The sequence below is a fragment of the Thermobia domestica genome, chromosome 17 (genome assembly GCF_964235325.1).
Source record: "Thermobia domestica chromosome 17, izTheDome1.hap1.1, whole genome shotgun sequence".
In the NCBI taxonomy this organism is placed as follows: domain Eukaryota; kingdom Metazoa; phylum Arthropoda; class Insecta; order Zygentoma; family Lepismatidae; genus Thermobia; species Thermobia domestica.
Genome location: NC_137470.1, coordinates 14,234,099 through 14,257,121, shown reverse-complemented (window position 1 = coordinate 14,257,121; position 23,023 = coordinate 14,234,099). Strand labels below are relative to the sequence as shown.

Below are 23,023 nucleotides of genomic sequence, written 5' to 3'. Positions count from 1 at the left end.
TGAGATCGCAATCAAGAAAATGCCAAATGAGTCACTTGTCCTTGGAGCTTTGCAAAGAGTGTTTGATTGTGCTGGTTTCCTTTCAAAATAATAATAATTCTACTTTGACTTGTCAACAAATATTCTATTCAATCATTGCTTATTGAGTGGGACCGGGAAAAGTGATCTGCATACAATTCTAATGAAAATAGAAGGAAGTAATTATAATCAGGATTTTTTTCATATGCTTATGTTTACACAGGCACGTAGCCAGGATTTCGTAAAGGGGAAGGTCCGCGACATGAAATACTGTGGTCATCACACCAGGGGCTTGATCATTCTGAACTATTTTCTGGAACATATATTGGTTCTTTTAGCCAGAATTTCGTAACAAGGGGGGGGGGATATGAAATTCTGAAGGCCCAGGAGATCGATCAATCTAAACTACTTTATTATCAACATGTATTGGTTTGTTAGGTCAATAAAATGAGGATATGTTTGTAAGTATTTTGATAACAAACTATGAAGAAATCTCGAGTAAAATAATAATAAAGAGATGTATTGAAAAAGATTTTACAATATATACGTCCTTCCTCTGTTTATTCAAATATAACAATTTTCGTGTCATTATGACCTCAACTATTATAAAAAGTACATACTCAAGAATGTCTTATAAACTAGTTTACAATATCTGCATTCCTTTCTCTGTTGAATTAAATTCTAACAGAAATTTCGTTCCACATATATATTTTTTTATTATTATTATTGCATCAGCTACTGTCGGTTCCAAATGACAGGTTATTAAAGGAGCAGTTTAAAATTGTTCTTGAAATAACGTGTTTGATACTGCAAGGATGTGATGATGAAAAATTATGATTAAAAAATGGCCACACTGTTACACAACGGCACTATGCTTTTGGGAGCTTAAAATCTCCCTGACTAGTAGCAGAAATTCTGAGAATTCCGTAACTTTTCTTGGAATTTCAAGTTCCCTGACTCTTCCAGGATATCTCGCTTACCTCGCCACCATGTATTGCAAGTAATACAAATCTCCTCATAAGAAAGAGAAACCAAAAGCTTCCTGTAGTTTTTTTTTAAATTATTTTTAACGCTGATCCTTCTTTTTTTCTCATTTCATTTTGTTTCATCCTTCCTTATTTTTTTTCATTTTTGGTCTCGAAGGGGTGGTCTGGACCCCTCGGACCCCCCCCCTTGGCTACGTGCCTGGTTCACAGTGTATCAAACTTTGAAAATTACGCTTAAATTAATTTCCAAAATGTATTAAAATTTAAATGCATTAACAGATTAAAAAATATACCATCAAAGAGTGTGTGTGTGAGAGAAAAAACAAAATTAAAAAAGGAGTGGAAAATAATCAAGAAATTGGTTATCTAAATTTCCTATATTCTATTTGGTAATAGCTATTTAGAAGGAAACCAGTACTCTTCAGACTTACCACATTTTATATTTATTTAATAAAGGGAATTAGCTACTCCAAGACAGAGACTGTAAAAAAAAAATAATAATAATAAGCTGTTCCGAAGTTGTTTATAGGACAAGATAATAATAATATTATTATACAACTGTAATAGAAAAAATGGAAACAACAAAATTCCAAAGACAAGAAACGAAACAAGAATACACAGCGCCTTGTCACTCACTCTCTTCATCTAACCCACTGGCCGGCCGACATTATCGGCCGCATGTGCATCCAATCATAAGAAAACATTGCCCCCGACAAAATCGATGTCGGCCATATCGCCGACAATATCGGGGGCTTCGCCGACAGCATCTGCGTGTCGGAGGATCGGCCGATAATGTCGGTGGCGTGTGCAAGCTACGATTTGAGTACATTGAAATCGATTTCACCGCCGACATTATCGGTGGTTCCTCCGATATTATCGTTGCCGTGTGCAAACGCACTAAAGGACATAATTGTGGGACGTTAAACTCAAAGATTTCATTTTTTGTCAAGTGATGAGCTGAAACAGAACTTATTATATTGAGTGTTTTTTGATTATCTAGAAAAACAACTTTCTGTTTTTCTTCATCAGTATTTTTATCCTTTTGTATCGTAACCTGTGTGTGCACAAATTACAGCCAACTGGGCTCGCAAAAAAAAATATTTTTTTAAAAGTTATTTATTGCAATTGATACAATATAATACATTCAATTGCACAGTTTCGTCATTGTTGTTGAGTGATGGTTAGCATCAAACTAGATGTATGTAGTCCAAAATGTCATACACGCTTGTTTGCTATGGGCATTAGTGTTATGTTGCGGATACTTTAACACAAAGGATTCCCTTGAAGGGGGCCTATGACAAAGCCAAGGGCCCGGAAACGTGCCAGTTCGATGCTGTGCAAGGCTCTAGTTCAATTACATCTCTGCCTCGAATTCCTCTTCTTCCTCCTGAATCACTTCTAGGTCCATTGGGTCCTTTTTGTACAGTTCTTCATCGGTGCTCTTTCTAAATGCATTAAGGCTCCTACGTTCTGATGGAGAAACAGAAACACCACGTTATAATATATATATATATATATATATATATATATATATATATATATATATATATATATATATATATATATAACCCACAAGGTACATGCGCGAAGTGTCCCCTCGAGATTCATGAAAAATTGATTCAAATGCAAAGTTCTCCATGTATTTTACTAATTTTAGCGGCCCATACCAGTAATTTGCATATTTATGGGCCTTCATATATCCGGAATTTAATCGTGTACTACTATAACGCTCGGATACAAAATTGCTTTTAGTTTCTTTAGATGTAACTGGACATGAATGTGGGTATATGCAAAACAAATTGGATCGAGTACTGCTTCCCTAACATGTGTTACCCACCCCTGCCGCCATATTGGATTCAACTTTTGTTTTTTCAAATGGGAACAGGTGCGTGCGATACATCAAATTCATGTCCAATTATCTCGGAAATTAACTGGTGTAGTGAATTTTACCATAGCTTGTACCGTTTGGAAGGTATTGCATGTTAAATCCCTCCAGGTACTTTGCGACTAGACATTCCAGAGTAATATCAGTTACGCTTTTGTTTTTGTTGTTGACAAATCAAAACAATTTCTAACTGGAAATATACTGTAGATACAAACAAACTCTTTACCAACATTAGTGTCATAATCTTATTACATTTCTGTGAGTGATTGTTATTACTTCCATGTTATACTATAACAAGGAAGTATTGTATTACGGTTAAAATGCCTAATGTAAATCCAGATACAACCAGATTTGGGTGAGTGGGGGCGCGGTGGCTCAGTGGTAGAGCGTTCACCTCCGGTGCTTGGGGCCCCTGGTTCGATCCCAGCTCGCGCCGTGTGTACTTTGTGGTGGACAAACGCCATGCTCGTGGGTTTTCTCGGGGTTCTCCCGTTTCCCCCCTTTCTTCATTTCACTCATTTCTCATTATCACCGTCTCCTTTAGCCTAACCGGCATAACAGCGGGACGTTAAACTTACAGATTTCATTTTTTCATTCCATTTCAGATTTGTGTGAAGACCTGCCATTTCGGTATTGATTTCTGTGTGTCTGTATGTATGTACTGTTAGACAATATTTCGTCAACAATAAACTACATAAAAGACACTAAGTTCTGCACAACTTTCTATTTGATTCAATATTCGGGAAGTGCCTGACATTTAACATGTAAGAAAGCTTTTAAAACGGTACAAGCTACGGTAAAACTCACTACACCAATGAATTTCCGAAAAAAAAAATGTATATGAATTTGATGTATTCTTTGCACCAATTCCCATTTAAAAAGCAAAATTTGAATCCAATATAACTGATCCAAAATGGCATCCGGGATGAGTAACACATGTCAAAGAAGCAGTACTTCATCCAATTGGTTTTGAATATACCCACATTCATGTCCAGTTACATCTAAAGAAACTAAAAGCAATTTTGTGTCCGAGCGTTATAGTAGTGTATGATTGAATTCCGGTTATATGAAGGCCCATAAATATACAAATTACTGGTATGGGCCGCTATAATAAGTACAAAACCCATTGGGCCGCGGAGAACTTTGCATTTGATTTAATTTTACTCGAATTCCGAGAGGACACTTCGCAAATGTACCTTGTTACTGGAGCGTAAGTAATATCTATCTATTAAAATGCTACAATACCAACTAAAAATGCCTGAGCTCCAACCTATACCTTTGGCTTCCAAATCTTTCATTTACGGTTATGTATGATTTCACGTTTAACAGAGACAAACATCTTAAGTATTTGAACTTTAAATAGTCCAAATTAATTAACTATATCTTTTTCATAAAGTTTATGATATAAAATTATTGTTCAAAGCCTTTGTATTTTAATAAGCCTTCTCTAAAATCAATGCATGTGAGTTGTGCTTTCACCTTCCGAGTTCTTTTAAACTATACGTTGAGGATATTTATATGTTTGTGGTCAATCCTTTCGACAATGAGATCTCGGAAACTACAGGCTCTGGAAAGATGACGTTTTCACTGATCGATTGGAAATTTTGCGTAGATTGTCCAGGTCTAATTGAATATTTAAAAAAAACATGGGCATTATTTCTTTATTACATTTTTTAGGGTACACTGGAAGCGTTGGAATTAAAAAATCTAAAGCATCATATCCTACGCGTTATACATTCCAACACCACATTTATGTATATTGAGGTTGCATATGTCTCAGGCGTATGTTTCATGGACAAATAATAATGAAAAAGGAAGGATAACAATTTCTCGAGTCTAAGACAAATCTTTATTTTTTGTGTGTTTTGCCCAATGAACACCATATATAACTGACATTATAATTAATTGTATATATAATGTATTTGCTTATTACATACTGCATGCAAGAAGAAAGAAAACACGTCATACATGAATTAGAAACTCCAACCGGAAGTAGGCTCGCATTTTGCAAACAATGCGAGATATTAAGAAAAAATAATCGAAAAAATCTCTCCTTTATGATACTCCTTGCCGATTTTTTTTTAAAATCAATACGTCTTTCACTTGTGTCTGTAAAGGGACATGTACATATGTTGTGAGGAATGAGAAGGAGATTTATGCTCATATGCGAATGATGCGCTGTGTAGAGAGCGCAGGTTCAGCTAGTATTAGTGGAAATTTTGAAGGTCAATCTTAGAAAGACTAAGTTTTACGTAATACGAATGTCAACACGCGGACCAAACAACACTTTAACACTCTTTCATGGTGTTGTTTTATGATCGGTTTCATCATAATCATATCTTCTGGTATTACAGGTGGGTAACTTGCCGCAAACATTAAAGCTTATGGTATTACAGGTGGGTCTCAGCACTTTCGTCTTTACACAGCGGTTGCTTTTTTTAAGTATAGTTCATGAGTTTTAAGTGATCCCTTTCACAGTCTTCCTTATTTTGCTTCCATTTTACCTTCTAGTACGTCCCTCATGAGACATGCAAAATGTGTTCTTCATTTCTGTCTCATATGACTATAGAAGGAAACATGCAATGATGAAATCAAGCGTTGCCATGGTTTTAACAGACTTCAATGCGTTCGTGTGCTTAGTAGGCACTTTTAATATGACGTACACTCACAAAAGAAAGTATTTTTCAGTTGACAAAATTTCTTTCCGTAATAACTCAACAATAAATTAACATAATAGAGTACCGATTTTGGCAAGTTATCAAATTTTCACTATTCTAAGGACAACAACAACAAAAAGATTCAAATTAATGCACTTGTTCCTGAGTTATTGGCAAGAGAAAATTTGTCAACTGTCAAATACTTTCTCTTCCGTGTGTACAATCAGAACACTGACATCTTCACAGTGCATTTTAATGGGTAAGTCGAAGATTGTCAGCAGGGTCGGCACTAGGCAATTTGCCGCCATGTTCAATGGCATCATTCTCCCCCCCCCCTTCGTTTCCACAGAAGGAACAAATCTTAAAAACCACGATTTAAGTATGCTACCCCATCATGAACAACGAAGGGGAGAGAAAGTGGACTCGCACTCAGAAAGGCTTAAACACTTCAAATACAATCTCGTTATGTATGTTTATTTCTTTAAATAATAAACCATTATGTTAGTAAAAGATAAGGAAAACACACCTGCAGAGGAAATATGGTAATCCTTTTTATACAATTAAAAATCGAGCTTCAAACTCAACTAGTTCTTTTATATTTATTTCTCGATTTCCCTTCTACATCTGTTAAAAAAATGCTTCCACCTTCACTGATATGAAGCTTGTTTGTGACAAACACAAGACTTATTTTCATATCAAAACTGTGATAGTTAACTAAATATAACAAGTGTTAGCTACTGTTCGAGAATTGAGTTCTTGTGTTTGACAACAATCAAGCAATTCATGCAGGGATTTGTTTGACCATTTGCCTTAGCACTGTCCATGTGACCTTAAACTAATGTGACCTAAACATGATTTATTAATGCAGTATTCAAATAGTTCAGCTCGGTAAATTTAACTACCATCGTCATAAAGTTTGTTTCCAAGAAGAAGTATTTATTTTAATATAGTTGTGCCTTTTTGCCGCTCCATGCAAATGCACGTATGGTAAAGCCGGCCCTGATTATCAGTCTTTCAAAAGAAAAGAATTCCAAGTAATATATTCGTTCTTTTACTCGTATTTGCCACATCAAATCAAGGTTATCAAGAAATTTGAATTTTAGACACACGCACGGCGCGCGAAAATAGTTCGAATGGGTAAGACTCAAATCATGAACAACGGCACTAAAATTCAGTATGGTGACCTCCGAGTCACGCCAAGTATAGAGAAACGGAACTGATATTAGTGATTTTTACTTCACTCTCTCTTCCTTTTCTGCGTTTTAAATTATTATTTTGTTTAATCCACTGTGAAGATATATCTCTCCAGTCTTGTAGGAAACAGTAATTCACCTAAGTCTTACAAGGAGAAGGCAGACTTTAGTAAATGAACTTCAAAGGCCATTTTTGCGAGGTGGTAGTGCACATTTAAAGAGTTAATATTACAAACTGGGAGAGTGCAATGGCCAAAACTAATGGAGAAAACCCGTCTTAAAGTTTTCTACTCGCCGCGTATATTGTACGACGCACAAATGTATTAAGTGACGGCGTGGCAGAGTGAGAAGAATCTGCAACTCAATTGCAAAGGGTCAGGGTTCGATTCCCGTTTGAGTCAAACTTTTTTTGTTTTTTGCTTCATCCAATAAAGTAGCCATTTGTAACTATAAGTAAATTATTAATTCACCATATATTATTGTTACCGCAGTCGTTCTGTAAAAAATGTTCTCGACGCTTCGTGTCTACATTTGTTGACAGTGTGCGAATTACAAGGGGAATGAGGAGGAAATCTCCTATGGCTATAGCAGCATCCAGTATTAGCAAAGGGGATTTCCCCCTCAACTCCCTTGTAATTCGCACACTGTCAACAGATGTAGACACGAAGCGTCAAGAACATTTTTTACACAACGACTGTCGTAACCATAATATAACTCGTGATATCAGTATATTTACGGAATAGATTAAATTTTCTTACTTCTTAACATGGAACATTGAAAGATTTTACAAGTGATTTGGAAATTTCTGTTGTTTTATTCATTATAAACATATGATGAATTAATATTTTATTTATAGTTACAAATGGCTACTTTATAGGTTGAACTCACCCTCGTTTTCAGCAAAATACTTGAACGGATACTGGTCTCTCGCCTCCACACACATCTTGCCGATCACAACCTAATTCCCCTTCATCAGGCTGGATTCCGCCCAAACTACAGTATCAATGATCAACTCCTCCGTCTGACCACGTACATCACTGCTCATTTCAATCAATCTAAGCCTTCCTGTCTCGTCTTTTTCGATTTAGAAAAGGCTTTCGATAAAGTGTAGCATCTCGGCCTTCTGTACAAACTATTTTCTTTCCGACTTCCAATCTGTTACATTCGCTTCATTTACCATTTTCTCTCTAGCCGCCTGACCTATGTTTCTATCAATAATGTCCAATTCACCCTGTGTTTATCCACTCTGGAGTTCCTCAAGGCTCTGCCCTGTCCCCGCTTCTTTACTTATTTATGTTGCTGACTTTCCTGCTCTTCCTCCAAACGTCAGTCTTTTTCAGTATGCGGACGATACGGCATTCCTGTCAACGGCGACAACTATTCACAATATCAACCACATCCTTCAAACTGCCATAGACGCATTCATTCAATGGTGTGATATGTGGCGCCTTAAACTTAACGCCAATAAAACCCAAGCAATTACCTTTCTACCACCCGGTAAACGTAGTCGTGTCCATCGCAATCCGAACAACCTCAGAACCGAGATTGCAGGTTAACCCCTTGCTGCAAGTCCCACTGTGACATATCTGGGCATTGTCTCCGACTCCCATTTGAAATGGTCTGCCCATCTCAAAAGTCTTGCTCTTAAAGCAACAAACCGTCTGAATCTACTCAGACGCCTAACTGGGACTAACTGGGGATTAAAACCTCACATCCTTCTTAACACCTACAAAGCTTTTTTACGACCTGTCTTAACATATGGATTTACGGCTTGGCTTTCTGCACCCGAATCATACTACCGGAGACTCCAAATTCTTGAGCGGCACGCCCTCCGCCTTGCCTTCCGCATAAGATTACCAAGCCCAACCAGAGACTTGTACGAGAAAACGCCTTTTCCGCATATCCTTTACCACCTGGAAGATCTCAGACTCCGGTACGTTACGAAGCGATTCCAGACTCACCATCCACTACTGTTTTTGCCATGCATCACGAAGCCACTCTCCGCAAACCCTCTTTTATTATACAGCCTTCCTCACTCTCTCTGCTGTTGACTCTATACCATTACGTTCTCCCGCCAAATAGTCCGGACTTGCAACTTCTTGATGACTTTCTCATTGCCATCCCCCCATCATACATCACTCCATCTTATGTTGCACAGTAATCCTCCCGTACTAATTGGGCTCCCCTCGTCCTCATTGCGTCCAGAGCAGCCCCTGGACAGAAGATAACATTCATTCGTCTGTCTAACACTCCTATCTGTGTTGTGTTGTGATGTGAAGTGCACCTCATAGTTTCATTTTATCACCACTATTCAGCTCTTATCACTCTTCTGATGCATTGTTCGATAGTGTTCCTATCCTTTACCTATGCTTATGATTATGGTTAAAGGCCATAATGTCCTGCACTCTGGAAAACATGGTTATAATAAAGTTTATGAAATCTCCTTTGCCTCCCTACAATTGCCTTCCACATACAGTTCATCCTTCATTCTCTTCCCAAATAAAGGGCGTAACCCTTTGGGTGGGTGCTAGCCACGGCTAGCAAAAAAAATATTGGTTGAAGCAAAAAACAACACAAATTTTGACTCGAACGAAAATCGAACCCGGGGCCCTTTCCATATGAATCACAGATTTTCCTCACTCTGCCACGCCATCAATTGACAAAACTGCGCGTCGTACGTTATATGTGGGGAGTAGAAAACTTTTTTGAAGACGATAGGAGACACTTTTCCTCCGTTATTTTTGCCCATTGCGTTCTCGCAGTTTGTAATATTAACTCTTTAAATTTGCACTATCACCTCGCAAAAAATGGCCCCAAAGTTCACTTACCAAAGTCTGCCTTCTCCTTGTTAGACCCGAAACACTGTTTTGGTGTTAGATAATTCATAGTATAAAACCTAGAAATTGGTAAAGTTATTGCACGAACATAATGTAATAAAAATCTAAAAACAGAGTTTAAAAAATGAATATATTTTATATAAAAAAAAACATTAAAAATTTTACTCTAATGTTAGAAAACTCTGAAATTGCAAATATTATTTTTGTGTTGTTATTTTTGTGGCAACTATTAAAAATGTAAATATTAGGTAAAAAAATCTAAATGTAACAAAAAAATTAGACAAACATATTAGTCTCAGGCAATCACATATTTTCTCGTGTCATTCAAAACCATCAGGAAAAAAACAAAGTAATTATAGTGAACCTCAGGGTTGAGAATGATGCAATTTTTCAAATATACAAAGGTACACGAAAAAACAAAAAAAAGCATTCAGGTTCACATTAGGTTTCAAATTCAAACCCAAATCAACACTCAAAATAATCCTAACTTGAAATATGGGTGGACGACAAAGAACTGCACACCAATCTGTATTTTTACTCTATTTTGTATTTTTCATTTTAAAAACGCTGTCATTTTGGTGACCTAAGTTTCAAGTTTTGGTTTCCTTTAATATAGCAAATCGTCAATTTTAATAGCAATCTCTTTTTATATTATGTGATCATTGGATTAACATTTGTAATTATATGTAAATAAAACATTGTATTTGGCAAAGGGGAAAATAAAAACTCTTGGTTTTTATTCTGAATTCCCTCCAATAATTTGTTAATTTAACGACAGCAGCAATACTCATCCTTTCAATAAAACTAACCACTGTATTACCGTATTATTTAGACAATAATGAAGAATTTATCAGCTTTTAAAGATAAGCAACTCAGTATACAATGCATTAGTATTATGTGTATTACGTCATTAGTCACTCAAATACAATCAATGCGAGCGGTCCCGGGTTTGATTCCCGGTGAGGGCACTCGGTCCAAAAAGTGTAAAACGCTTTTTCAGGCCAGCCACCCTGAATGAGGTTTTCCTGGGTTTTCCTCATTCACATCAGGCAAATGCCAGGGTGGTACGTAACTTATCGGTCACAGGCCGCTTTCTTCCTTCCCCAATACTTTCTTTCTTCCATGTCCCTGGATAGTGTACTCGCCGAGGAACGTCATCCCTCAAACTTGACGCGCTAAATGGCCTTAGATGATGAAAACCCAGAAATCTAAATCCTAAATCCTCACATACAATCAACTACAATCAATGGTTAGCAATCAAACGATCTGGTCCAATTGCGATCAATTTTGCTTTAATGGGGGGCTACCAGGTTAACTTGTTAGCTTCCCCTACATAATTACGGAATCTTACTATGAATAAAAAGCCAACGAAACTAATTCTGAAAACGGACTTTCACCTTCAGCATCTGTATACTGATTTCCTTCTTGGAAAAATTCTTCAGCTCAAGATTATTTACCCATTTCATGAAATTTATGTTCGCCACTGATTTACAGTTTTATCGATATTATCATCAAATTCCAAAGTAAAAGCTAAAGGTAAGTCAGTAAAGACTGTTTCACTGGCTTCAAATTCTCATTCACACTGAAAAACGACACTTTATGAAGGATGTCTATATTATTAGGGAGTCTGTTTTGAATATCTTTATCGAGCTTTTTACTAAAACTTACCTGTCTTGCCTGAAGATTTTTTACAACGTCTACTGGTACACTGAGAAAAATCCATTATCCGGACAGCGGTATATTGTACAAATACAAGGATTCGTTATGTTTACTAAGGAAATCTGTACGGAGCGTACTTTATCCATATACTACATAGGTACTGCCTTTTACCCGCTTAGATATTACATCATGTCGCTGCAGGATGTCTGACATCTAACAATCTTCCGTATTTTACATACGTATACGTATGTTAAATACTTCAGCTATATGTTAAATACGTCCATCTGTGTGTGAGATCCAGGCCGCCTATAGACACCTCTTTCTTTCGCCATGGCTGACGTCATTGAACTACCGTCTTTTGCTTGCGAAACGAGGTTGTTTACAAACGGAAAAGAAGAGAGGAAGGAAACAAATGCTTGGGTAAGTACACTAGTTAACTATTACTTTAGTTAAATATTCCATTAATTATATATTCTTTTAGTGTAACTTGCTTTAATATAGTACTAAGTAAGTAATGTAGTTTATGAATACAATTCTTACTATTGTAAAACTCGTTAATGATTGGGTGGAATGGGTGGACAATGGACAATGGAATGGGTGAATCTGAATTTTGAGAAATCTTTGAATATTAATGTTTTGAAACATTTTACATTTCAAGGTAGCAAAATGAATGTTATGTGTTTATTCATTCCGTTTTATATGTGACGATTTCTTACTTGGTGCAGATTTACTACAGGGCTGCTTAACATAATTGCTAATAAACCGTTTTCAGCGCGAAAATTCCCTTGTGTAGTGAAGATTTAGGATTTAGATTTCTGGGCTTTCGGCATCAATGGCCTTGTTAGCCCGTCGCATATGAGGGATGACTTCCCTCGGTGATCACACTATCCGGGGAAAGGAAGGGAAGAATGGATTGGGGAAAAAAGGGGCCGCGGTGGCTCAGTGGTAGAGCGTTCACCTCTGGTGCTTGGGGTCCCGGGTTCGATCCCAGCTCCCGCCAATTGAACTTTGTGGTGGACAAACACCGTGTGCGTGGGTTTTCTCGGGGTTCTCCCGTTTCCTCCCACTTTCTTCATTCCGCCATTTCATACATTACTCATCATCGTCTCCTTTAGCCTAGCCAACATAATCGTGGGACGTAAAACTCAAAGATTTCATTTTCATTTTTGGATTTGGGAAGGAAGAAAACGGCCTGGGACCTATATGTTAGGTACCACTCCGGCATTTGCCTGCTGTGAATGAGGAAAAGCCAAGGAAACCTCATTCAGGATGGCTGGACTTAAAATCTTTTGATACTTTTTCGACCGAGTTCCCCCACCGGGATCGAACCCGGGACCGTTCGCACCGAAGGCGAGAGCGTTAGCGAATACGCTACGCGGGGCCACTAGTGTAGTTTAGAAAACTCATTTTTACTAGGATATTTGCAAGATTTTTTTTCTTTTAGTTTAACGCCCCATGATTGTACATCAATGTAAGAGAGAAGGTGACGATGAGATACATGATAATGGTGGAATCAAGAAAATGTAAGGAAACTGGAAAGTCTTAAGAATAACCACACCTACAGTGTTCACCAAAAGCCTATTTGTCGGGAGCAGGAATCGAACCAGGGACCTACCGCGTCAGAGGTAAGCGCTCTCAGAGCTTTCTTTTGTTTAAAGAACTTGTTTACAATGAAATATATATATATATATATATATATATATATATATATACATATATATATATATATATATATATATATATATATATATATATATATATATATATATATATATATATATATATATATACGAATATATTGACATATTTTACAGCCTCACTGAAATTTAAAAGAAAAAAAAGTAGTCAAGGAGAGCTTACTTGTCAGGTTTTTATTTTTTAATTTAATTTATTTTTATTTATTTATTTTTGCTTTGTTATGTTCCCTAGTTAATTAATGTTTGGGTTACTGAAAATTAAAACCTTTTTAGTATTATTGTTATGTCATCACTTTGGAACCAAAGCGTTAGATTTTTTTCTTGTGTTTTCATATAGGAAGTTGGTGAGTTTGTGCCTTAGCACTGGTTTGGTTTCTAGAACGTAATTGAAGGTCATGTTGAGTTAAGTCTTGGTGGGTTTGAGTTCGTGAAGTGTCAGGCACTGCTTGTGCCCCTGTCTTCTGTTTGTGATGTTTCCTGGCTTTGGGCTGTGACGTATTTATGTTGAGGAGTACCAACGCAGGCCGCGTGATATACAGGTAGCTACAACACAGCTTCAACAGTTACGAGTGCCAGGTCTTTGAATTTCAGCTTTCGTTACGGCGTGACTAATGCAGTATAGTGCTAGGTTGAAATTCTATGGGTGGTAAAAACGGTATGGTAAGAAATACAACGTAATTGTTATTAGTTTAATTAGTGTTTCCTCATAGTATTGTTTCACTATTTCTAGAAGGAATTAAGTATTAACGAAGTAATGAATAAGCAAAAGCACACATTGATTGACGTTTACTATTTCTCATACTCCATTGAGAATGTTTTGATCCTCAGTTGCGCAAACATCCAGTGTGCGTTTATTTTCTTTCTTTTTTGGGGGGTTTACACTGCCTCACAGATGAGCTCCCTCGTGTCTAAGTGGTTAGTGAACACGCCTTTGGCGTGGGACACCCGGGTTCGATTCCCGGCCGGGGGCCGCGGTGGCTCAGTGGTAGAGCGTTCACCTCTGGTGCTTGGGGTCCCGGATTCGATCCTAGCCCCGCCAAGTGAACCTTGTGGTGGACAAACACCGTGTGCGTGGGTTTTCTCGGGGTTCTCCCATTTCCTCCCACTTACTTCATTCCACCATTTAATTCACTGCTCATCATCAGCGTCTCCCTTAGCCTAACCGGCATAACTGTGGGACGTAAAACTCAAAGGTTTCATTTCATTTTTTCTTAATCTCTTGCACCGACCGACCGATCTCGATCAAATTTCCAACGTAGATGCGGTTCTGGCCTGGGAGTGTTTTTAGCTATTTACTTTGACAGTAGAACTTAGGGGAGGGGGAGGAGGGGGACAGAAAAAATAAATGACTTAATTTACTTTGAAGTGTAAAAGTGCGAGCGTTTTCTTCTCTCTCTCTCTCTCTCTCTCTGTCTCTCTCTCTCTCTCTTCACTCCTCCAGTCTCCTCTCACTTTTAGGGCCGCGGTGGCTCAGTGGTAGAGCGTTCACCTCTGGTGCTTGGGGTCACGGATTCGATCCTAGCCCCGCCAAGTGAACCTTGTGGTGGACAAACACCGTGTGCGTGGGTTTTCTCGGGGTTCTCCCATTTCCTCCCACTTACTTCATTCCACCATTTCATTCATTTCTCATAATCACCGTCTCCTTTAGCCTAACCGGCATAACCGTGGGACGTAAAACTCAAAGATTTCATTTCATTTTTTCCTCTCACTTTGATTTCATGATTTCGCACTCTGATGAAAAGTATTAAATACCGCCAGGAAAAGTACTAATATATAACCTCTCTTTTAGGCGCCCCTCCAACCACGCGCCCGGGACACGTGCTTTGCTTGCTCGCCCATAGCTGCGGCTCTGTGAGCTACATAAGTAACATACAATGCTTACGTAATACTTTGGGTCATAAGTACTATTAAGAAAGGAAGAATTGCATTTTTTTAACTTTGGGAAAGGAGCTACTATGGGATTAAAGATAAGGTAGGAAAGGCAACACATTCCAGTCTATGCTTTCACCCAGCAGACATATTGTTTGGAACCAAAAAAATGTGACTTTTGGAATCTTGTACTTAGGTTCACAGCGGAAGCGACGAAATAACTTGAATCATCCATTGTAGCTCTCCCCGCAACCAGTTTCTAAAATGTTGGCAATAAGTTTGCGAAACGAGAGGTGACGACTCCAATTTTGGGTGAAAAGTCGCTATAAGAAATAATCGAGAAATTCATTGTCTATAAGCATTGTAAAAGTTGTAGATGTAAACTAAACAATATGTTCTACTCACTGGCGCAAATCCCGGGGGGGGGGGATGACGGATACATGTCCCCTTCAATCTTGGAACTGAGGGGGACTTCTCCCAAATAATCCGATTTGAAATGTGTTTTTTGGGAGAAATTTGATGATTTTTGTCCGATTGCTACAAAGGAACGTGAGATGTCCCCCAGAATAAGCCTCAAATCTGCAGCCTCCTAACGCTAAAGACAACTCTGATCCTCCACAACATTGTTTTTCAACTTCATAAGTATTTTGGACATCGCCAAAAAAAGTATGGTAACGGTCTTACCCTCCCCTTCCCCCCCCCAATGTTGAAGACAGATTTGCGCCGCTGGTTCTATTCACATCTTTGTAAACAGGGTGCAACCAATCCTTTAATTCAGGGATCATTTCAGGTTGTTTCGGGTACTTTTGTTCATGTTGTGGTCAAAATAGTTCCGAAATAATTAACACTACAGTACTTACGTTAAGCAATTTTTTGTAAAAGAAAAAGTGCAGAATAATTAAAAGACCCCAGAGGACAAATATAACAAACACCTTCTTCGCCTTTTTTCACGCATCTATAGCTAATCTTGTTGCTATCGGTAATGATGTATTACGTGTGTCTCTCAACGGAAACTCTGCGAACTAAAGGACATCAAGTTTGTAGTTATTCTTCGTTAGAGGGCAAGGGTAACATAACAATGCAGGATTGTGAAGTAGTGAGTACGCTGTATTTCCAAACTCTTCATCACTTGCGCTGATTAAAACAAACAAACAGAAAAAAAGAACGTAAAAACTGTTTTGAACTAATAATGCTTCTCTACAGATGAACATTTTGTTTGCAGCAAAAAGTCGCTAAATGTGTAAGTAGGTAAATCGTCATTTAAAAATCACCCAAAAAAGTCTCCAATCGGAATTTTTTTTTGTCGTTATCGTAGGGCGACCATACGTCCCGTTTTGACCGGGACAGTCCCGTTTTAGGGGCGTGTCGCGGCCGTCCCGTCAGTAGATGGAAAAAAGTAGTATTCGTCCCGTTTTATGTAAATGAAAGAAGTAAATAACAAACCCAGTACCTTTACTCCTTTTAAAAGTATTAATAATAACAAAGCGGCAAAAATTGAACTGAAAATCCCTATATTAAACATACTCTATAGTTCGCAGTACTGCTCGAAAGGCAGCAGAGGTTTTAGCAGTTGGTTGTGTGTTAAACAAACTTCAACGTGTCTTTCCTTTTTCATAAGTACCCGCTCTGTAACGAAGAGAGAGAGGGGGAACTCTGATATCAAGGCACTGATAAGAACAAAGGTAGATCTACAAGTCTAGTGTTGCAAGAACCTGTCCCGTTTTTAACTGAAAATTTTATGGTCACCCTACGCTATCGTTGAGGTCGAATTCCCCTTATTTAGCGACTTTACCCAAAATTGGCAACATTGACCCCCACCGAACAACACCCCGTCATCTTGAGCCTAGCCAGCATAATAGTGGGACGTAAAACTTAAAGATTTCATTTCGAACAACACTCCCAGAAACCTACTGTTATACTATTCTCAAACCACCCTTTCGTACAGTTCTCCCTATTCGAAAAAAAAAAATTGTAAATAGCAGTGTTCATACATAAATATGGAACTCAATTTCCCTGAATTTTGCAGGTTTTCCAGGTATTAATTTTGCAATTTCCAGGTCTAGTGGAAGAAACTAATAGTACGAGAACACATAAATTTTAAGAATACTATATTTATATATTTGAGAATGGCCACCCTTCTCCCCAATGAACGATTGCAATTAAATATTGAGTCACAAGAAAATAAATAATTAAAATAAATAAAATTTAAGTTGAAAAATATTAAGTTGAGAAGCCTACTAAGGGAATTATATAATACTTTTGTTCCATACTTGAATACATTCAAAATATACAAAAAAATATTGGCTTGGGGAAGAAAAAAGGGCCCGCAAGATTTTAACTGATTCTTGTAGTACTCGACGACAGAAATAGATTACTGAAAGAATTTTCAAAATCGGCACAGGCAAACATGAAGAAAATCGCATTTTCAGGTACCGGTTCAAAATGAGAAGAAAAAAGGACCGCGAGATTTTAACTGATTCTTGTAGTACTCGACGAGAGAAATCGATTAGTGAAGGAATGTTCAAAATCGGCGCAGGCAAGCATGAAAAAAAATCCCACTTTCATGTACCGGTTCAAAATGGGGAAGAAAAAAGGACCCGCGAGATTTTAACTGATTCTTGTAGTACTCGACGACAGAAATAGATTACTGAAAGAATTTTCAAAATCGGCACAGGCAAACATGAAGAAAATCGCATTTTCAGGTACCGGTTCAAAATGGGAAGAAAAAAGGGCCCGCGAGATTTTAACTGATTCTTGTAGTACTCGTCGAGAGAAATCGACTAGTGAAGGAATTTTCAAAATCGGCGCAGGCAAGCATGAAGAAAATTGCATTTTCATGTACCGGTTCAAAGTGGGAAGAAAAAAGGACCGCGAGATTTTAACTGATTCTTGTAGTACTCGACGAGAGAAATCGATTAGTGAAGGAATGTTTAAAATCGGCGCAGGTAAGCATGAAGAAAATCGCATTTTCATGTACCGGTTCAAAATGGGGAAGAAAAAAGGGCCCGCGAGATTTTAACTGATTCTTGTAGTACTCGACGACAGAAATAGATTACTGAAAGAATTTTCAAAATCGGCACAGGCAAACATGAAGAAAATCGCATTTTCAGGTACCGGTTCAAAATGGGAAGAAAAAAGGACCGCGAGATTTTAACTGATTCTTGTAGTACTCGTCGAGAGAAATCGACTAGTGAAGGAATTTTCAAAATCGGCGCAGGCAAGCATGAAAAAAAAAATCGCACTTTCATGTACCGGTTCAAAATGGGGAAGAATAAAGGGCCCGCGAGATTTTAACTGGTTCTTGTAGTACTCAACGGGAGAAATCGATTAGTGAAGGAATTTTCAAAATCGGCGCAGGCAAACATGGAGTAAATGGCATTTTCATGTACCGGTTCAAAATGGGGAAGGAACAAGGTCCCGCGAGTTTGAACCGCTACGATGTATGTTCACGAATGTGCCCGTCTTCTCAAATTTAGTTAATTACTGTGACACTGAAACATGTGACACAGAGTCACATTGTGGATGACTCTGCAATCGGCAACCACTGCACATATACTCCTCCCGCCCCACAGTTTGATTATTTCGATCCATTCCTCACGTGCTAACGGCATGGTTCAACATCTGCAAGAAAGAGGTAAATGTAACGTTCAATTGGCAATAGCTTTTCACCAAATTAAGCTGCATGAAATCTGATTGCATATTTGACATACTGAGAAAATTCTAGCCCGTGGCCATATGTATCACATATCCCACCAGTTCATAAAAATTTTAAACACAAAATTACGGTCGTCCGTGTGACGTACTCCCAAAAGGCCTAATGTGTATCACCCACCTCACATTCAATGAAACCACATCCGTGTAGAATTAAGAAAGGAACCTCTTATGATGTATACAGGATGTCTCAAACGTTCCCTGACATAGGGTAACTCTGTTATTATCAGAGTTACGACAAAATGTAAGAGGAAAAACATCTCGAAATATGACGTTTTCAATCTAAAGTGAACACTTTTTTAAAAAATCGGACAAGATGAATGTGCTGTATACTCTTTATGCACCCAATTTTAAATGAAAATGCAACGTTGTCATTTACCTGGACCCACGACATAAGTGAATGAAGTTACTGTTTGAAACGGGGGCTGGCCATCGACATGTTAGCGTAAAAGACCGTAACTTCACTCACTTCTGTTGTGGGTCCAGGTAAATGGCAACGTTGCATTTTCATTTCACATTGGGCGCATAGAGAGTGTACAGCGCAAACGGGTCATCCGATTTTAAAAATTCCTTCACTTTAGATTGAAAACATCATAATTGGATATGCTTTTCCCTCCTACATTCTGTTGTAACTCTGATAATAACAGAGTTACCCTATGTCAGGGGACTTTTGAGACACCCTGTATACCTTATTTAATGTATGTTTGATGTCACTATAACTGTAGTATAATTTAGTTTGTTTAAATTTACAATTTAATACAAGTAGATTCGGATTTACATGCGTAGGATTTTGTATGCATCTAACTAATGAATTCTTTTATATTTATGCTTAACTTAATGACTTGGCTTTGGACTGCAACTGATTATTGTAACCCATTATTGCTTGAGAAGAAACAAGATATCCGAATCTTCATTTGGAGAAATCAAAGGTCTATTGGAAAGCTGGGGATTACAATCATTAATTTCTACATTTCAAGGTGCGTAGTAAATTATATATTGTGTTTATTGTTAAATTACTATTATTGGGTTTAGAATCAATGAAGCACTTCATGATATTTTATGGGGATCAAGATGGGTGCCGGATAGATAAGTATTTGAGCGTCAGGCTCTTATTTCTTTTCAATTTAATATTTAATCAATGATTATTTTTCTCCCTCATTATTCCACCAAATCGTATTCCAAGATCATATATCCATTTTTGTTCGATATATCCATATTTTTTATCTCTTTCATATTTCTATATTTTCGATTTTTGATATTGTTTATATTTCGATATTGCTGTATTTTTCGATATTTCGAACAAGTTTCGATAGTTTGTCGACATCGATTATCTATATCTAAATTCGGATATCCCAAAGCCCTATCGAGCACCCTCCGAAATGAAGTTTTTGGCTATGGACCTGATTAGGGATGCGCACGAGACAAGACGAGACAATTTTTGTTACGAAATTCGAGACAAGATAGAGCTTTTCCAATAGAAACGGATCCAGTTTTCGAGACGAGACAACTTTCGCGGCACCTTTTCGAGAGGAGACAACCTCAAATCTTTTCTCTTGCGCATCCCTAGACTTGATCATGAGTTATCAAAAAAAAAAATGTTAATGAGAAATAACATGTAAATACAATATAGGTAGCTAAAATATTTTTGTTTTCATTCTTCAGTAATGCATTGTTATTAATCTCAGGGGGGGCGGTGGCTCAGTGGTAGAGCGTTCACCTCCGGTGCTTGGGGTCCCTGGTTCGATCCCAACTCGCGCCGTGTGGACTTTGTGGTGGACAAACACCTTGCTCGTGGGTTTTCTCGGGGTTCTCCCGTTTCCTCCCACTTTCTTCATTCCACCATTTCACTCATTTCTCATTATCACCGTCTCCTTATCCTAACCGGCATAACCGTGGGACGTTAAACTTAAAGATTTCATTTTTTATTAATCTCAGCATTTTATAGTGTATTCTTAAGCTTAAGGTGATGTATAATTAAATTTTGAATTCAGTTAACTTATTTTGTTTCTCAGATTGTTTTTAAAATGTATGTACAAACGTTTATGTTCATTCTCGAGAGTTTAAAGTGACGTATAGTTATTAAACATAGTATTTAATATTGTACTCTTAACGTGGAAGTGATATACAGTTAACTTTTGAATTCAGTTAACATTTTTCTTTCTGAAATTGCTTTAAAAAGTATGTAAAAACGTTTTTATTTTCTTTCTTGAGTGCTAAAAGTGATGCAAAGTTATTAAGCTTACTACTTTATATTGTATTCTCAACCCTAAACTGATACACAGTGCGTTTTTGAATAAATTGTCAAGTTATTTGAGTGATGAACACTGGTAGAAAATCCTGACTACTACTGGAACATTTTGATTTTAAGGTGACGACTACTGGTGCAAGGATTTTAAAATATTGTTTTTTCTTCAAGGGCTACTCCTTTTTGAATTCTGACTACATGGTCACTATAGGAAGGATCAGTGAGTCTTTCCAACTATGGTACAGCTCCGACAGATTCACGATGCTCAGAGAAGAGACAAAATAGTATGTTTTCAAACTTAAAGTGAGAACCACTGGCGTTTTTACCTTGCTATGCAAAAGTAAGTGAGTACTCCAATGGGGTTCCAATGCGGTACCTAATTTCTGCATTTTAGATATATGGAAATACATGTCTCTAAAATGTAAAGAACTGATTTTTTTGGGGGGGGGGAATAAACTATAGGTATGTGGGGCTTGCATACTTGACGCTACAATTCGGAAATTGAATTAAAATATGACTAACGGCTATCAAGATGTTGTCAAATAAAGGGAGGACCAACACAGTTTAGGGGTTTTCGTGTTAGATGCTAAAATTTCCGAAATCGGTCATGGAAAGTTAATAAACACCAGTAGCAATTTCATCTTAAAGTAATTAGATATCTTCATGGGGTGTTAGAACATCATGGAGTCTACCAAAATTAAATTTTAAAAGCTTTTGAAAATATAATCTGACATTTGTAAACAGTATTTGAAATATGTATTTACCCAAAACTTCCAGCTAGTACATCTAACATCTGGAGAAACACTGTGAAATAAAAGCTTGAAATTTTGGAAACAATTATTGGTCGCAACAAAATTAAATAAGATGGTACTTCTATGGGTTAAATCAGTACCTCAGTACAATTTCGATCGAAAGATTAGTTCAGTCCTAGGTTTTCTTCAGGCAATTCCAAGGGTTCATCGAGCTGTGCAAAAGAATGAAAATTCGCTGTCAATATCTAAGATAGTAACTAAGATATAAGGAATTATATATTTTATGACGTGAAAATAGAGATCTTTATGGATTTGTACTTTTGGGTCTTTCCTATAAGAAAAAAATTCAGAAAACTACAGTATATACCTTAATAGACAATTCAGTGGGCGGGGACACAGTAGCTTAGTGGTAGGGTATTTAACTAATCTTTTTTTTTTTTTGCAGAAACTATTGGAGTATTCACTTAACCCATAGAAATACGATCATACTTAACTCCCTATTTAATTTTAAAATTAAATAAAAGGAAATATTTCAGTGTAGCGACCCACGATTATGCATTTTAGTCTCAGGGAGATTATGATTAAAGCAAGTGAATGTTGTTGACAGAATTGATGGAATGCAAAGGTGGGAGGAAAGAGAGTACCCCGAGAAAACCCACGAATACGATGTCCACTACAAACTGACTTGGCCGTGGATCGAACCAAGAACCCAATACACCAGAGGTAAGCACTCTACCACTAAGCCACTGTGCCCCCGCCCATTTAATTGTCTATTAAGGTATATACGGTTGTTTTCTGAAATTTCTTCTTCTTACAGCAAATACTCAAAAGTACAAATCCATGTGGGTCTCTATTTTTACGACGTCATAAAATACATAATTCCTTATATCTCGCTTGCTATATTAGATATTGACAAAAAATGTTCACTTTATTTCAGAGCCCGATGAACGCTTGGAATTGTCCAAAGAAAATTTAGAGCTGAATTAATCTTTCGATCGAAATTGTACTGACGAGTCTGAGGTACTCACTTAACCCATATAAGTACCATCTTATTTAACTTTTGTTAGGATCAATAATTGTTTTCTGAAATTTCAAGATGGTGTTTGGTGTCTCTCTAGCTGCTAGATGTACTAGCTGGAAGTTTTAGGTAAATACATATTTCTAATACTCTTTACAAATGTCAAAATATATTTTCCAAAACTTTTAAAATTTAATCTTGGTAGACCCCATGATGTTCTTAAACTCCATGGAAATACCTAATTATTTTAAGATGAAATTGATACTGATGCTTATTAACTTTCCATGACCGGTTTCGGAAATGTTACCACCTAACACGAAAACCCCATAACTGTATGGATCCTCTCTTTATTTGACAATATCTTGATAGTCATATTTTAATTAATTTTCTAAATTGTACTGTCTAATATGCAAGCTCCACGTACCTATGGTGTCGCTTTTTATTTCACCATATTTCGGTAACTGTTAGGCGTACCGACTTGCGGTTTCGGTAAACA

At 37.3% G+C, this 23,023-nt stretch overlaps 1 protein-coding gene across 1 annotated transcript in view; it reads right to left on the bottom strand.

Moving 5' to 3' along the window:
• Positions 1-2,163: 2,163 nt before the first annotated feature.
• LOC145674674 (uncharacterized) overlaps positions 2,164-23,023 on the bottom strand; it is a 59,631-nt gene continuing 38,771 nt past the window's right edge. Inside the window, exon 5 of the mRNA XM_081744901.1 lies at positions 2,164-2,474. Within this exon, the coding sequence (XP_081601027.1) occupies positions 2,359-2,474 (116 nt within the window). The 3' untranslated portion in view covers positions 2,164-2,358. The remainder of the gene's footprint in view (positions 2,475-23,023) is intronic.